The sequence below is a fragment of the Anolis sagrei genome, chromosome Y (genome assembly GCF_037176765.1).
Source record: "Anolis sagrei isolate rAnoSag1 chromosome Y, rAnoSag1.mat, whole genome shotgun sequence".
Lineage (NCBI taxonomy): Eukaryota > Metazoa > Chordata > Lepidosauria > Squamata > Dactyloidae > Anolis > Anolis sagrei.
This window is the reverse complement of record NC_090035.1, coordinates 77,768,121-77,785,178: the sequence shown is the minus strand read 5'-3', so window position 1 is coordinate 77,785,178 and position 17,058 is coordinate 77,768,121. Positions and strand designations below refer to the sequence as shown.

General features: G+C 41.6%; 1 protein-coding gene across 1 annotated transcript in view; it reads left to right on the top strand.

Annotated features, from left to right (window-relative positions):
• The window catches only part of LOC137095423 (WD repeat-containing protein 62-like), a 41,920-nt gene that overhangs the window by 3,063 nt on the left and 21,799 nt on the right, over window positions 1-17,058 (top strand). The window contains exons 3-15 of the mRNA XM_067462084.1: window positions 1,509-1,571; window positions 1,948-2,005; window positions 2,853-3,023; window positions 5,760-5,894; window positions 7,384-7,566; window positions 9,410-9,570; window positions 11,671-11,845; window positions 12,074-12,211; window positions 13,368-13,543; window positions 14,809-14,900; window positions 15,078-15,203; window positions 15,315-15,382; window positions 16,133-16,254. Coding sequence (XP_067318185.1) covers window positions 1,509-1,571; window positions 1,948-2,005; window positions 2,853-3,023; window positions 5,760-5,894; window positions 7,384-7,566; window positions 9,410-9,570; window positions 11,671-11,845; window positions 12,074-12,211; window positions 13,368-13,543; window positions 14,809-14,900; window positions 15,078-15,203; window positions 15,315-15,382; window positions 16,133-16,254 — 1,668 coding nt within the window. The remainder of the gene's footprint in view (window positions 1-1,508; window positions 1,572-1,947; window positions 2,006-2,852; window positions 3,024-5,759; window positions 5,895-7,383; window positions 7,567-9,409; window positions 9,571-11,670; window positions 11,846-12,073; window positions 12,212-13,367; window positions 13,544-14,808; window positions 14,901-15,077; window positions 15,204-15,314; window positions 15,383-16,132; window positions 16,255-17,058) is intronic.

The following is a 17,058-nucleotide window of genomic DNA, read 5'->3' as shown; positions in this document are numbered from 1 at the left end:
CAATTCCTAACAGCTGATAGGCTGTTAGGAATTGTGGGAGTTGAAGTCCAAAACACCTGGAGGGCCCAAGTTTGCTCATGCCTGGTGTAGACCCTTCAATATTCAAGAAATAATAATAATTATTCTCATAAAAGCAGATGGATAAATTCTTTCTTGAAGCAGTTATCCACCAGCATGAAAACTAACATTTTGAACATGCACATCTTTTACTCCCAAATGTGTAGTTCTCTTTCGCTTCTCAAGGTACATTTTGCCCTTCTTAAATGTGGAAATGTTGCAGGGATTCTAACCCAGATCCACAATGCCTCGGGTTTTGCAATATAACCACTTCTGCTTTCAGTAATTGTAATGCTCACCATACTTAATTCCTTCTAGTAGTTTTTTTCTACTTATGTGGGCAGTGAAGACAAACTATATTCTGCCAGATTTTCTTTGTTAATTGTGCTCTCTTTTGTTTTGTTTTGTTTCTACAGTTTCTGTTTTGAATTCACCACATTTTATTGTTAGGTTATTGTAACTAGTGAGTTGTTGTTGTTGTTGTTGTTATTTAGTACTAGCTGTCCCCTGCCACTCATTGCTGTGGCCCAATCTGTGTATATGTGTTTTGTGTGTGTATGTGTGTGTATGTATATGTGTATGTGTATATATGTGTTGTTTATATATTTGTGGTGCAGCTGGCTGGGAGTCAGCTGCATTAAGATCACTACTGTCCGTAAGGTCATGAGTTTGAAGCCAGCCTGGGTCGGAGTGAGCTTCCGGCCAAATTTGTGTATGTTGCTGTTGACCTTTGCAGCCCGAAAGACAGTTGCATCTGTCAAGTAAGAAATTTAGGGGAGGCTAATGTAACTAATTTACATCGCCATAAAATTATCCAGCAAGCATGCAAAGAATGAGGAAGATCTCCATCATTGTCACTAATGGACGGTGAAGCGACAGCTCCCCTGGTGGCCAGAATACCCTCATGAAAAGCTGGAATGTTAAATTGTCTCTGAGTATCTGTCTATATATGTTGTGTGTCTATGGCATTGAATGTTTGCCATGTATATGTACATTGTAATCTGCCCTGAGTCCCCTGCGGGGTGAAAAGAGCGGAATATAAATACTGTAAATAAATAAATAAATATGTGTATATATTTGTGTATATGTTTATGTATGTGGTTTTGCGCATGCATTGTAATGTAATAGGCTGTATAGGCTGAAAAATGCGGTATACAAATAAAGCAAATAAATAAATAAATAATATTTTTTTATTTTTTTTGTTGCTTTTAAAACCTCTTCTGCTGTGTTTTATGAGTGATGGTCACTCGCTGGCCTTATGCACTCCGTGTCTATAATTTGATGTCAATTCGCCAGTGGTTTTTGAGTTATGTTAATCTCACAAACGAACATTATATTTTTATTTATATAGATAGAATGGATCAGAATAGGAGGCCATGGCTGGAAGTTGCCTTATTCTCCTTCACTGAGGAAAGTTTTCCTTACATAAATCTGTATCTCTTTCCTTCTAGATGTGTGGTTGTGATTTTGAATCCCAGGAAGAATAAACAAAGGCACATCTTTAACACTTCTAGGTAACCTATAGCTTAATATTTTTCATATCTACGGCTTTGAATATTGATATGTATAAAGTTGATGATGGTGAGAGTTTCTCTCAATGTATGTGAGCAGCATATAGACAATGATTTTTTGAATTATTACAACATTATTAATAGAGGCAATCACCTACAGCTTGTGTGTATTTTTGTTTTGTTTTACCTTGCTGTCTTAACCTGCCTTTAGCCACAAGGTGAGGCAGGTAATAATAATAATAATAATAATAATAATAATAATAATAATTGTCATCATCATTATTAATATTAGTATTTCAAATAATAATCCTCTTATTTCTCAGCCATCCCATTTTGTGTTAGATCAATAATGGGACTTTTTGGTGTTTTTTTCTTCCAGGAAAACTGTGAGTGCTCTGTCTTTCTCTCCTGATGGGAAATATATCGTAACTGGTGAGGTGAGTTCTTCAAGATTATTATTATTACAGTATCCAATGTTTCTCAACCTGGGGGTTGGGACCCCTGGGGGGGAGGTCGTGAGAGGGTGTCAGAGGGGTCACCAAAGACCATCAGAAAACACAGTATTTTCTGTTGGTCATGGGAGTTCTATGTGGGTAGTTTGGCCCAATTTGGTCATTGGTGGGGTTCAAGATGCTCTTTGATTGTTGGTGAACTATAAATCCCAGTCACTACAACTCTCAAATGCCAAGGTCTATTTTCCCCAAACTCCACCAGTGTTCATATTTGGGCATATTGAGTATCTGTGCCAAGTTTGGTCCAGATCCATCATTGTTTGAGTCCACAGTGCTCTCTGGATGTAGGTGAACTACAACTCCAAAATTCAAGGTCAATACCCACCAAACCCTTCCAGTATTTTCTGTTGGTCATGGGAGCTCTGTGTGACAAGTTTAGTTCAACCTCATCCTTGGTGGAGTTAAGAATCCTTTTTGATTGTAGGTGAAATTTAAATCCCAGCAACTACAACTCCCAAATGACAAAATGTACACACACACACACACACACACACCCCTGAACCCACCAATATTCAAATTTGGACGTATCAGGTATTTGTGCCAAATTTGGTCCAGTGAATGAAGATACATCCTGCAGATCAGATATTTACATTACGATTCATAACAGTTGCAAAATGACAGGTATGAAGTAGCAATGAAAATCATGTTATGGTTGGGGGTCACCACCACATGAGGAACTGTATTAAGGGGTCCTTGTGTTTGGCCCATTTCCATAGACGCACTTTCTTTTCCTCGGTGTGAAACTCCGTTCCTTGCTTTTTTCCTCTTGCAGAGCGGGCACCACCCGGCTGTCCGCGTCTGGGACGTGGAAGAGAAGGTGCAAGTGTCGGAGCTCCACGGCCACAAACACGGCGTGGCCTGCGTGGCCTTTTCCCCCAGCATGAGGTACCTCGTCTCTGTGGGATATCCTCATGACATGGTGGTTAACGTGTGGGACTGGAAGGTAAGGAACCGCTTGGCCAGATCCTCAAGGAAAGGAACCACAGCCTCTTTCAGGGGCAGGAACGTTGCTCAAAACCCAGGGAGACGTTGTAATGTTATGAATACTTTTTTGAACCTTAACAATGTTCTTTAATCCGTTTTCAGTGGGACAGGTTGCTATCAGGTACTTTCAGGGAAAGAAGTAGACACACATACCCAGTACTGGTTTTATAATGCCTATATTGGTTACACAGACTACCTGGAACATATACTCAGCATTCACTCCACATACATTCAATCACCCCCATACTCACCACCTTCTTCATTCAGGCTGCCCAGGTCCCCAGGCTATGCATTCCCCACAGATCGGACACACTTTTCCAAGAGGAAAATGTCTCTTTACGTAGCAATTTTTGATTGATTGGCAGCTTGTTCAGCTAAGACTTGCTGAAGCTCCATCAATTCTGGACAGGTGGAGTCATTGTTTTTTTACTTATTCATTTATTTATATATATTCCACCCTGAAGGGGACTCAGGGCGGAGGACAACATACAATGGCAGACATTCAATGCCGGGACATAAATAGATTTTATTTATTTATTTACTTTATTTCTATACCGCTTTTCTCAGTCCTCAGGCGACTCAAAGCGGTGAATTATACACATACATCTATATAAATAATAATGTAATGTTCATTTGTGGGATTAACATAACTCAAAAACCACTGGACGAATTGACACGAAATTTGAACACTATACCCCTAACAGACCAACAAGTGTCCATCATGCATAAAAAACCCCAAAAAACTGCGGAAAGGACTTAAAAACCCAAATAAGCTAAATAACGAAAAGCTAAATGACAATACAGAAAAAGGAAGGAAGGAAGGAAGGGGAGAAAGAGGGAGGGAAAGAAAGAAGGAAAGAGAGAAGGAAGCATGGAGGCAAAGAGCGAAAGAAGGAAGGAAAGAGGTAAAGAAGGAAAGAAGGAGAGAAGAAAAAGAAAAACGGAGGAGGAAGGAAAGAGGTGGAGAAGGAAAAAAAAGGAGGGAAGGAAAGAGGGAAAGAAGGAGAGAAAGAGGGAGGGAAGGAAAGAAGGAAAGAGAGAAGGAAGGATGGAAGCAAAAAGCAAAGGAAGGAAAGAGGTAGAGCAGGAAGAAAGGAGAGGCAAAGGAAGAAAAAGAAAAAGGGGGCAAGGAAGGAAATAGGTAGAGAAGGAAGGAAGGAGAGAAGGAAAGAAGAAAAGGGAAGGAAGGAAGAAAAGAGGGAGCAAAGGAATGAGGGAAAGCAGGAGAGAAAGAGGGAGGGGAGGTTGGCCCCAGCAACACGGGGTGGGTACAGCTAGTAAACATTAAAAACATTTATCTCGACATTAAAACCACTGTTTAAAACCGTCTTCATGCCAACTTCCTTAAAGAGTCATTGCCTCTGACCATGTAAACACATACTGTTTACATCTGAACTTCCCAGGTCAGTTAACGGCAGTTTCCTCTATCAGCACTTTTCTCGTCACAAGTTAATCCAATCTTGATCTCCTCCAGATTCTCTTCTGGGTTATTTATTTATTTATTTACAGTATTTATATTCCGCCCTCCTCACCCCGAAGGCGGATCACAATGCACACATACACGGCAAACATTCAGTGCTGGTGTTGGAGTTCAGCCTGTGATTGGGTCTAGTGATCAGGTACTCAATGCTTTTTTTAATGATGAGAGTGCTTTAGATACAGAGAATGATAATGGGATTCCTGTTCAAAGTGTCTTTGCTTATGAGAATGTTCCTGAAGAGTTTAGGGGTGATGGTATGGTCTCTGGAAGAGGGCCTGAATGGTCACCAGACAATTCCCAGGACTTTGAGCCTGAGAAAAGCTCAGCACCTGGGACAGCTGCAGAAATGAATGAGGCAGAAGATAGAAGGCATGTTTTCAGACAGAACAGACAAACACACCAATCTCTCAGGCGTTCTGCCAGGCTAAGAGAGAAACTGATAACAGAGTCAAAGCTAAAAAGAAATCTTTTTCTGGTGGCTTAGGATATAGAGTATATTAGGGGATAAAAGTATCAAGGACAGAATCTGTAGCCAGACGAAGCAATGTTGGAATTGAATTAAGATATTTGTCCTGAACGATTATTTGTTCCTGCTTATCTTTCTACCTACTTGGATTTACCTATTTCTATGAAGTGTTTTATACAAAATTTTGTATTTGTCTGTTTGTTTGCTTTGTTCTGTTAGAAATGTAATATAATTTGACTGGTTGTCCTGACACGACAAATAAATATGAAGTGTTTTTACTGCTTATGCTTTTTTATTATCTTCAATAAACTGCTTGCATTTTTACTCAGCTGTGTGGTGTTTTAAAGTCAGAGGGTTTTTCCTGACCTGGAGTACAACAGCTGTTTTTACAGACAGACAGACAGACAGACAGATAGGGGTATTTTGGCATTTCAGCATTGGTGCTTGTAGGCTATGCTGGATTCCAGCCACAGGGGGTTGGTGTTGCTTCATCCACTATGATGCCAAGTCATTTTCATCATATTTCCTCCTTGCTTTCTCTACATCTCAACTGTTTTTGAACTGCTTCGGTGGACAGTAAGCTAGGCTTAACAGTCAGGAGCTCAATCCAACTTGGGATTCGAACTTGCCACCTTCCGGTCGTCAGTGATCTATGGCAGCTGGTGATTAACCAGCTGTTCTACAGCCCGGCCATTAATTAATACAACTTTACAAAATTATTGATTGCTATTTCCTTTCTTGCTTCGCAGAAAGATACTCTCATAGCCTCCAACAAGGTTTCCAGCAAAGTTATGGCCATTTCCTTTTCGGAGGACAGCTATTTCGTTACTGTTGGCCACCGCCATGTGAAGTTCTGGTTCTTGGATGTAGCCAGGGAAATCAAGGTAAGTCCTTTTTCAGTCTTATTATTACCATCTGTATCCATGGGGTCAACCATCCATGACTAGGATTTTTTTTAATTCCAAAAAGCAAACCTTTATTTTGCCATTTTATATTAATGGCATCCTTTTACCCTGACATTGTATATAATGGGACTTGGATATGGATGGATTTCAGTATCTGGAGGGGATCCTAAAACCAAAACTTAGAACGAAAAGAAAGGAGCTTCTCAGAATAATTTCTTGATGTTAGTGCCTTCTCAAAATAGTCTTCTATAACAATATTGACTGGCTGCTAGATTTAATTTCTCTGCAAATCTGCAGCCCAAGACATAAACGTTATTCCCAAAGTTCTAACAAAGTCCTCAAATTCATATGGCTTCTTTTGTTTTGCACTTAATTGTGATTATGCTCACAGATGTCTTGAAGACAACACAAAAGAGGTACATTCGCCATGTTCTTACCATGTTTGCTTCCATCATTAAAAAAAGAGGAATATGTTGAGCAATGCTGCAGAACAATGTTGCAAAGCATTTCCTGGTTATGGGGTGAAATTGTTTACATGTGCCTTGGCTTTTGGATTATGTGATTTTAATGTCTTATATTAATATGTTTTAATGCCATGTTTAAATGTCTAGATCAGCATTTCTCAACCTGGGGGTCGGGACCCCTGGGGGGGTCGTGAGGGAGTGTCAGAGGGGTCGCCAAAGACCATCAGAAAACACAGTATTTTCTGTTGGTCATAAGGGTTCTGTGTGGGAAGTTTTGGCCCAGTTCTATCGTTGGTGGGGTCAAGAATACTCTGATTGTAGATGAACTATAAATCCCAGCAACTACAACACCCAAATGACAATGTCTATTCCCCTCCCCCCTCCCCCAAACTTCACATTTGGGCATATTGAGTATTTGTGCCAAGTTTGGTTCAGATTCATCACTGTTTGAGTCCACAGAGCTCTCTGATGTATTTGAACTACAGCTCCCAAACTCAAGGCAATGCCCACCAAATCCTTCCAGTATTTTCTGTTAGTCATGGGAGTTCTGTGTGACAAGTTTGGTTCAGTTCCACCATCGATGGAGTTCAGAATGCTCTTTGATTGTAGGTGAACTATAAATACCAACAACTACAACCCCCAAATGACAAAATCAACCCCTCCAACCCCACCCGTATTCAAATTTGGGCATATCAGGTATTTGTGCCAAATTTTGAACCGTGAATGAAAATACATCCTGCATATCAGATATTTATGACGATTCATAATGGTAGCAAAATGACAGTTATTAAATAGCAACAAAAATAATGTTATGGTTGGGGGTCACCACAACATGAGGAACTGTATTAAGGGGTCACGGCATTAGGAAGGTTGAGAACCACTGGTCTAGATGTTGTTGTTTATATGTTGTAAGGCATTGAATTTTTGCTGTGCATTTGTTGAATACCGCTTTGAGTAAATAAATAAATGATGATGATGATGATGATGATGTATGTCCATTGCAGATTAAGGAGACAGTCCCACTGGTGGGTCGCTCTGGCCTTCTTGGGGAGCTTCACAACAACATCTTTTGCGACGTGGCCTGCGGCCGAGGGCAAATGGCCAGAAGCACCTTCTGTATTTCTTTTTCCGGGCTCCTTTGCCAGTTTAATGAGAAGCGTGTGCTGGAAAAATGGATTGATCTGAAGGTGAGAATGCATCTCTCTGTTTCTGGTACAGAAATGTCCAACTCCTGCATTTTTAAAACGTTCTTTCTTCTTCTATTATTATTATTATTATTATTATTATTATTATTATTATTATTATTATTTGAAACACAACAAGATAAGTCCATAGCAAACAAGATCACTCTACTGGCTGTTGTATTGGATCACGCATGAGACACTTCCCAAGTGTCTAGGACTGTGTGATGTATCGGCAAACGATGCGTGCAGATCCCAGTATTTATTTATTTATTTACTACGCTTCTATACCACCATTCTCAGCCCGGGATGTAAGGTGGCCTTTTGCAGCTGACAGGTGGTAATTTTGTCAGCGTCGATTGTGCTTAAGTGCAGGCCAAGGTCTTTAGGCACTGCACCCAGTGTGCCGATCACCACTGGGATCACCGTGACTGGCTTGTGCCTTTGCAATTCGATCTTTAAATCCTCGTATCGTGTTAGCTTTTCCTTTTTTCCCCATCAATCCTGCTGTTGCCTGGGACTGCAACATTAACAATCCATACTTTGCTTTTTAACACGATTGTGAGGTCAGGAGTGTTGTGCTCCAAAACTCTGTCAGTCTGAATCCGGAAGTCCCAGAGGAGTTTGACGTGTTCAATTTCTGTAACTTTTTCCGGCTTGTGATCCCACCAGTTCTTTGTCTCAGGCAGATGGGATTTGTGGCACAAGTTCCAATGAATCATCTGAGCAACAGTGTTGTGCCTCTGCTTATAGTCTGTCTGTCTGTCTGTCTATTATTGTTATTATTATTTGCTTTATTATTGCCCAACCTTTCTCACCCCCACAGGGGGACTCATGGTGGCTTACAATTCTGGCAAGATTCAATGCCACTTAAAAACACAGTCATAAAAGCTATCCCATGTACTTAAAACATTTATTTATTTATTTATCGTATCAGGAGCGAACCAATGTATTTGGGAAAACACAAAGTTTAAAAACTTGGAATTCTTTTAAATGTCCTTTGACCAGTAGCTGACCACTTGGAGTGCCTCTGGTGTCACTGTGAGAAGGTCCTCCATTGTGCATGTGGCAGGGCTCAGGCTCAATTGTAGTAGGTGGTCAGTGGTTTGCTCTCCTCCACACTCGCATGTTGTGGACTCCACTGTGTGGCCCCATTTCTTAAAGTTGGCTCTGCATCTCGTGGTGCCAGAGCGCAGTCTGTTCGGCGCCTTCCAAGTCGCCCAGTCTTCTGTGTGCCCAGGGGGGAGTCTCTCATTGGGTATCAGCCACTGGTTGAGGTTCTGGGTTTGAGCCTGCCACTTTTGGACTTTCGCTTGCTGAGGTGTTCCTGCGAGTATCTGTGTAGATCTTAGAAAATTATTTCTTGATTTAAGGCATTGGCGTGCGGGCTAATTTCCGAACCTAGGGCGGGCCAGAGATGTCACTGCCTTGGTCCTTTCACTCTTGGTTGCTACTTCCCAATGGATGTCAGGTGGTGCAATACCGGCTAAACAATGTAATTTTTCCAGTGGTGTAGGGCTCAGACACCCTGTGATTATGCGGCATGTCTCATTAAGAGCCACATCCACTGTTTTAATGTGTTGAGATGTGTTCCACACTGGGCATGCGTACTCAGCAGCAGAGTAGCAAAGCACAAGGGCAGATGTCTTCACTGTGTCTGGTTGTGATCCCCAGGTTGTACCACCAGAAGTTAAAACAATTAAACAGTAAAACACATAGAACAATAACAGATTAAAACACATTAAATGCATGATTCCATTCATCCATAATCGTTACTTATAATCCTTATTCAGGCTGTATTGAAACTGTAATGATTCAGTCTATATACTCTTAATTCGCTTCCCTTCAGGTATCTTTAGCCAACTGCATCTGCATTAGCGAGGAATTTATCTTTTGTGGCTGTGCAAATGGTACCGTGCGCATCTTCCACACCCGCAACCTGCATTACCTCTCTGACCTGCCCAAGCCTCACTGTCTGGGTGTTGATGTCACCAGAGAAGAAATAATGAGGTACGAATCAGTAGGTAATGGAATCTTTCTGAAACCTTGCAGGATGGATGCCCTGCTTATGTTGTCTCATTGTGCAGAAATCCAAGGGGAAACCTCTGGTAGATATTTGTCAAATATAGATATTTGTAAAAAAAAAATTCCTAAAAATCAGTGGATAGCTGAAACGTTCTGAAACGTGTCAGTCTTAAAGTCATAAAAGTTGCTTACAATTGTGCCAAGTTTCATCCCGATAGACATAAAAATAATGGAGGAATGAGCCTCCATGAATGAAACTTTTCTGGTGGTTAGCCCCGCCCACTCTCCCCTTGTGAGTATAAGTAGCTGGTGGGCGGGGCAACTGCCTCAGTTCTTCTTATCCGCGGCTATTGTAGCAGCTTAGGAATCACTTGCTCTTTAGACTAGCTTACTTTTACATCATTTATAGACTAGGACTAGTTCTGACTGTTGTCTTTTATTTTCACTGGGCTACATATTTTTACCTCAGTTAAGTATGACTTCTTCCCCGATTTGTTAAGTACCATGTCTGTGAGGGGAAGTTGAGCCAGTAATTAGTTAATTAACGCCTTGGGCATTGGGCACCCCAAAGGCCCCTATACCAGAGACAGCAAGCAAGGAAAACTTGTCTATTCCCCTCAGAAAATGTCATCTATTCTCCTCAGAAATGGCAGCTTCAGGAACCATCAGTTTCCCTTCAGATTTTACATATGGACTTTGTTGTGGGGAAGTCAAGTTAGTGCCTGGGTAGAGATAAACCAGGCAAGGGCAAACTTTCTAACTTGGGGGTGACATGCTAGTACTCCTTGCTAAGAGGATTGGCTGCCCAGTGACGGAAGGAAGGAAAGAGAGAAGGAAGGATGAAAGGGAAGAAGGGATGGAAGGAGAAAGAGGGAGAGGGAAGGAGTGAGGAAAGAGACAAAATGGAAGGAAGGAAGGATGAAAGGGCGGAAGGGAAGGAAGGGAGGGAGGAAAGAAGGGAAGGAGGAAGGAAAAAGAGAAGAAAGGAATTAAAGAAGGAAGGAAGGGAAGGAGAAAGGGAAGGAAGGAAGGGAAGGAGGGAAGGATGGAAGGAGAAAGAGAGAGAGGGAAGGAGGGAGGAAAGATAAAAAGAAAGGAAGGAAGGATGGACGGGAAGGAAGATGGAAGAAATGGAGGGAAGGAAGGGAAGGAGGAAGGAAAAAGAAGAAAGGAATAAAGGGAAGGAGGGAGGGAGGGAAGAGAGAAGGAAGGAAGGAAAGGGAGGAATGGAAGGATGGAAGGGGAAAGGAGAGAGAAAAGAGACAAAAAGGAACAAAGGAAGGATGAAAGGGCGGAAGGGAAAGATGGATGGAAGGAGGGAAAGAAGGGAAGGAAGAAGGAAAAAGAGAAGAAGGGAATAAATGGAAGAAGGAAGGAAGGGAAAGATAAAGGAAAGAGAGAAGGAAGGAAAGACAAAAGGGAAGGAAGACGAAAGGGAGTGAGGGAGAAAAGGAAGGAAGGAAAAAAGGGTTGAAGGGAAGGATGGAAGGAGAAAGAGGGAGGCAATGGGGGGTGGTAGGGAGGAAGGAATGACAAAAGGGAAGGAAGGGAAAAGAGAAGGAAGGACAATAGGGTAGAAGGGAAGGAAGGGGGAGGGAGAGAAAGAAGGCAGGGAGGAAGGGAGGGAAGGAGGAAGGGAAAAAAGGAGGGATTAAAGGAAGGGAAGGAGAAAGGAGGGGAAGAGAGAAGGAAGGAAGGATGGGATTGTGAGGGAGAGGAGGGCCTGGGAAGAGAGCCCAAAGGGCCACATCTGGCCCCCGGGCCTGGGCTTGCCCATACCTGAGATAGACCCAAGACCAGTTCATAAATTATTTCCTCAAAGCAACAGCGTTAACATTGACTCTGTGAGGAAATCTGGCATCCCCCAAGCTGACAGAAAGTTAGGACACGTTAATACTAAAGAGACATTTAAAGCAGCTTGGGTGCGACTGCACAGCAGCCATAAGGTTATTGTGTCCCTCCATGAAAATGAGTTTGACGCCCCTGATATTTATGAACTGAACAAAAAAAAGAAGTGTGGCGTGTTTGCTTTTGTGACAAGAGGGTCCTCCTCCCCCCCCCCCCCCCTGGTTTGGTGTTTCTTAGAAGACCTGATGCCACCTATCCAGACACCATTGCCTTGGCCTACGACCCCTGCCATCACTGGCTCTCCTGCGTCTACAAGGATCACAGTGTGTACATCTGGGACGTGAAGGACTTCAGCCGGGTGGGGAAAGTCTGGTCCGACCTCTTCCATAGCTCCTTCGTGTGGAATGTGGAGGTGAGCAATTTGGGGGTGGCCTTCTTTGCTTAGTTTGAGGCCACTTTGTGGGAAGATGGAGAGATAATTGATTTCGTTAGGCATTCCTGCATGGCTGTGGGTTGCACTGGATGACTCTGGGGGTGTCTTTCAACCCTTCGATTCCAAAGCCAAGTCTTTTGCCGTGAGATTGGAAAACTTTAGTAGTAACTTTCCAGCTTCTTCTGTGTTTTGGGTTCACTTTTTTAGGTTTATCCTGAGTTTGAAGACCATCAAAGCCGTTTGCCTCCGGGATCCTTCCTGACGTGTTCCTCAGACAACACCATTCGTTTCTGGAGCTTGGAAAACGACACGCAAACCCATTTCCCGAGGAATGTTTACAGTAACGTAAGTTTCCGTTGTAAGTAAACATCCTGTCAGTCTAGGTCAGAGACTTTCACCAGCTTTCAACAATTGATATCTATCAATGAATCTACCAATCGATATAAATAAAAATGTAATGTTCGTTTGTGGGATTAACAAACTCAAAAACCACTGGACAAATTGACACCAAATTTGGACACAAGACACCTAACAACCCAATGTATGTACACTCAAAAAATTGATTTTGCTATTTGGGAGTTGTAGTTGCTGGGATTTATAGTTCACCTACAATCAAAGAGCATTCTGAACCCCACCAACGATGGAATTGAACCAAACTTGGCACACAGTTCTCCCATGACCAACAGAAAATACTGGAAGGGTTTGGATGGGCAGTGTCCTTTGGTTTTGGAGTTGTAGTTCACCTATATCCAGAGAGCACTGTGGACTCAAACAAGGATGTATTTGGACCAAACTCTACATGAATACTCAATATGCCCAAATGTGAACACTGGTGGGGTTTGGGAAAAATAAAATCTTGACATTTGGGAGTTGTAGTTGCTGAGATTTATAGTTCACCTACAATCACAGAACATTACATTAATTGAGGCATCAGTGGTTAAACTGTAATTTAAGATAAGACCACCCAACTCTGATTAAACCATTATTCTAAACTTCCTCCATGTAAATGTGCTTACGTATTCTTCCAGTAATAATAATATAAATAGAAATGTAATAACAGTAATAATAGAACAATAAATGTAATAATAACAATAATAAATAGAGTAACATAATGGAAATGTAATAATAACAGTAATAATTGAATAATAAATGTAATAATAATAATAATAATAATAATCGAGTAAAATAATAACTGTAATAAAAATAGTAATAACAGAGTAAAATAATAAATAAGCTTAACTCGAATATAAGCTGAGGGGGACTTTTTCAGCCTTAAAAAAGGGTTGAAAAACTAGGCTTATACTTGAGTATAAACAGTATATAGATATGGTCAGTGGACTAATCAATAAACAGATCTATCTATCAGTGAACTAATAAGTTTGAAAGAAGACATAAAAAAAACCCTCAAAGTATTCCAGTTTTAAAAGCATGCTAGGACCATGTCTGATGTATACTTATATATGTATGTACATGCCCATAGCCATCCTTCCTTTTTTCAAAGAATTTACTGAAGGTCCTGTATGTGGAGAAGAACACGCAGCAATTGCAGGACACGACCAACGTTCCCGATCGAGGGGAAAACACCAACTACCTTGACGCGAAATCCGGTGTCCACGTGATGAGCGTCAGCCCCGATGGCCAGCACTTGGCTTCTGGGGACAGAGCTGGGAATTTGAGGTGGGTCTCATGCCTTGTCCCTCTATAGCAGGCCTGAGCCAACTTGGGCCCTCCCTCCAGGTGTTTTGGAGTCCAACTCCCACCATTCCTAACAGCCTCAGGCCCTTTCCTTTTCCCCCTCAGCCGAAAGGGCCTGAGGCTGTTAGGAATGGTGGGAGTTGGACTCCAAAACACCTGGAGGGCCAACATTTGCCCATGTAAATACCTAACTATGAATCCAGATCATAAACCCACAGATATAGCAGGGCACTGTATTTTTTAACGTCAACAAGGAGCTCACAAAACGTTTACGAAGGAGATCTTCAAATTCTGTCTTTATTAGTAATTTGAATGTCAGTTTCAACCCTTGGACTGGAAAGAGAGGATTCTTTCAAGCTTATCTCATGTTCGAGGTTGTGTGTCTATATATAGATGTTCCCCAGGGCGATTCCAATGAAGGATAGGGTAAAAGAAAGCCATAATTGTGTTCATCCTTCCATGGTGAACGTTCAAGTGCCTACCCATTTGGAAGGGAAAGGACTCGCAAGTAAGCTTGCTGTTTCTATATAATTGGGAATACAGTCCGCAGCTAATCATTTTGATGTGCATATATGTTGGAAAATTAAATAAAACCCCCAAAATTGCTTATGTGCTTCTAAAACATGCTGATCTATTGTATATCTTGCTCCTGTATGCATGTTACTTTGATGTTATTATTTGCTTGTTTGTATTTTATTTTGCTTGGTTGTAATTCTTGAGCTTGGCCTTATGTTAACCATCCCAAGTCCTCTCGAGGATATGGTGGCAGGGTATAAATAAATATTATTATTATTATTATTATTATTATTATTATCACTTGAAACACAAGAAGATGAGTCCACAGCAGACACTGTGCTGGCTGTTGTATTGGATCACACGTCGGACACTTCCCAAGTGTCTAGGACTGTGTGATGGATCGCTGCTGGAAGGTTTTATGGTGTCGTAATTTAATTAAATTAGCCTCCCTGCATAAAACGGTACCTAAATTTCCTACTTAACAGATGCAACTGTCTTTTGGGCTGCATAGGTCAACAGCAAGCTAGACTATTAATGGTCAAGAGCTTACTCCGACCTGAGACGGCTTCGAACTCATGACCTCTCGGTCAGTAGTGATTTAATGCAGCTGACTACAAACTAGCTGCACCACAGCACAAAAATATGTGGAAGAAAGATTAAAATACAGTAGACACAGAATATGAACGTTCAAAAATCCATTGTTAAAAATGGACATGTGTTTATTCCCACAGGATCCATGAGCTTAGATTTATGGACGAAGTGATGAAGCTCGAAGCCCACGATTCGGAAGTCCTCAGCTTAGAATATTCCAAACCAGAAACGGGTAAGGTTTTGGATAATAATAATAAACAGAACATTCCAGCTCCTTCTCCAATCTTTATTTCTATGCACATTTACTCAGTTGATTTGCTAAGGTTACAATACTATCCTGACATTACATTTTTTGAAAATGTTTTGAAACTGACCCGCAGTTTTGTGCCCTTTCTGCCGCTGTATATAGGAATGTCCCTGCTGGCCTCCGCCAGCCGAGATAGGCTGATCCACGTGCTGAATGTGGAGAAGAATTACAAACTAGAGCAGACGCTGGATGACCATTCCTCGGCCATCACCGCCGTGAAGTTCACTGGTATGTATCCAGGGCTTCTGCGTCAGAAAACGTGAAAGCAAGGATATAAATGGAAAGGATAACTGGGAATTGTGATTGAGTTCTTCCTGCCATCTTTTCCTTTCTCTGCAGGAAGTGGAGACGTTAAGATGATTAGCTGCGGAGCCGACAAAAGCATCTACTTTCGGAGCGCACAAAAGGTCTCTATGATGCATTTGTATGATTTGTTGTCACAAGGCGCAATAATGACCTCTGGCTGTAGGATTATTTTAAGGGGGAATGGGTACCTTAATGGAGGATAGTTGAATTTAATGGCTATACAGGGCCTGCAGCTCACAGTGGCTGAGGAGCAAGAGTATTGTTGTTGTTGATATTATTATTATTATTTGAAACACAACAAGATGAGTCGACAGTAGACAAGATCACTCTGCTGGCTGTTGTATTGGATCACACGTTGGATTCTTCCCAAGTGTCTAGGACTGTGTGATGTATCGGCAAATAATGTGTGCAGATCTGAGAAGGGTGGCCTTCTGCAACTGGCAGATGGTAATTTTGTCAGCGCCGATTGTGTTTAAGTGCAGGCCAAGGTCTTTAGGCACTGCATCCAGTGTCCGATAACCACTGGGGCCACCTTGACTGACTTGTGCCAGAGTCTTTGCAGTTCAATCCATTATTATTATTATTATTATTATTATTATTATTATTATTATTGACACAAAAGCACAGTATGTCACAGCAAACGAGATCTATATGCTGGATTTCGTATCATAAAATCACAAGTCGAACACTTCCCAAGCATCTAGGACTGTGATGTATTATTATTATTATTATTATCCTCATCATCATCCTCAGTAGTAGTATGGATAGACTTTGCAGATAGCCAGCGTCTAGCCTTCTCAAAATGAATGTCGGGTTGTTTGAGAGCATTTTTAGCACGGTTTCCTCTCCAGCTCACGGATGGGATTAACTTCATCCGGACTCATCACGTTGCCGAGAAAACCACCTTGTACGACATGGATATCGATATAACCCAGAAGTACGTGGCTGTGGCTTGTCAGGACCGGAATGTCAGGTAATCTCCTCTGTAAATGTTGTGCTTGCTCCTTGCAGTATTTATTTATTTATGGATTTATGACCTTTATATGCTGCCGTTCTCACCCCGAAGGGGACTCAAGCGGCTTACGAGTCATATGAGGCTGGATGGCCACCTGTCAGGAGTGATTTGAATGCAAAATTCCTGCTTCTTGGCAGGGGGTTGGACTGGATGGCCCATGAGGTCTCTTCCAACTCTTTGATTCTATGATTCTATGATTCTATGTAAATACAATATATTATATTTTAACCATAGAATAATATTAATATTATTATCGAAGGAAGATAGATGCTTTTGAGCTGTGGTGTTGGAGGAAACTTCTGAGAGTGACTTGGACCGCGAGAAGATCCAACCAGTCCATACTTCAGGAAATAAAGCCTGACTGCTCATTGGAGGGAAGGATAGTAGAGGCAAAGATGAAGTCCTTTGGCCACATCATGAGAAGAAAGGAAAGCTTAGAGAAGACAATGATTCTGGGGAAAATGGAAGGAAAAAGGAAGAGGGACCGACCAAGGGCAAAATGGATGTATGGCATCCTTGAAGTGATTGGCTTGACCTTGAAGGAGCTGGGGGTGGCCACGGCCGACAGGTAGCTCTAACGTGGGCTGGTCCATGAGGTCACGAAGAGTCGGAAGCAACTGAACGAATGAACAACAACCTATTACTATATTGTACTGTACCATTATACTGTAATATTATTAGTAATATTACATGTAATATTAAATAATATAATTGTAATATTATATTGTATTTCCCATCGTAATCCCTGTGAATCGCACATAG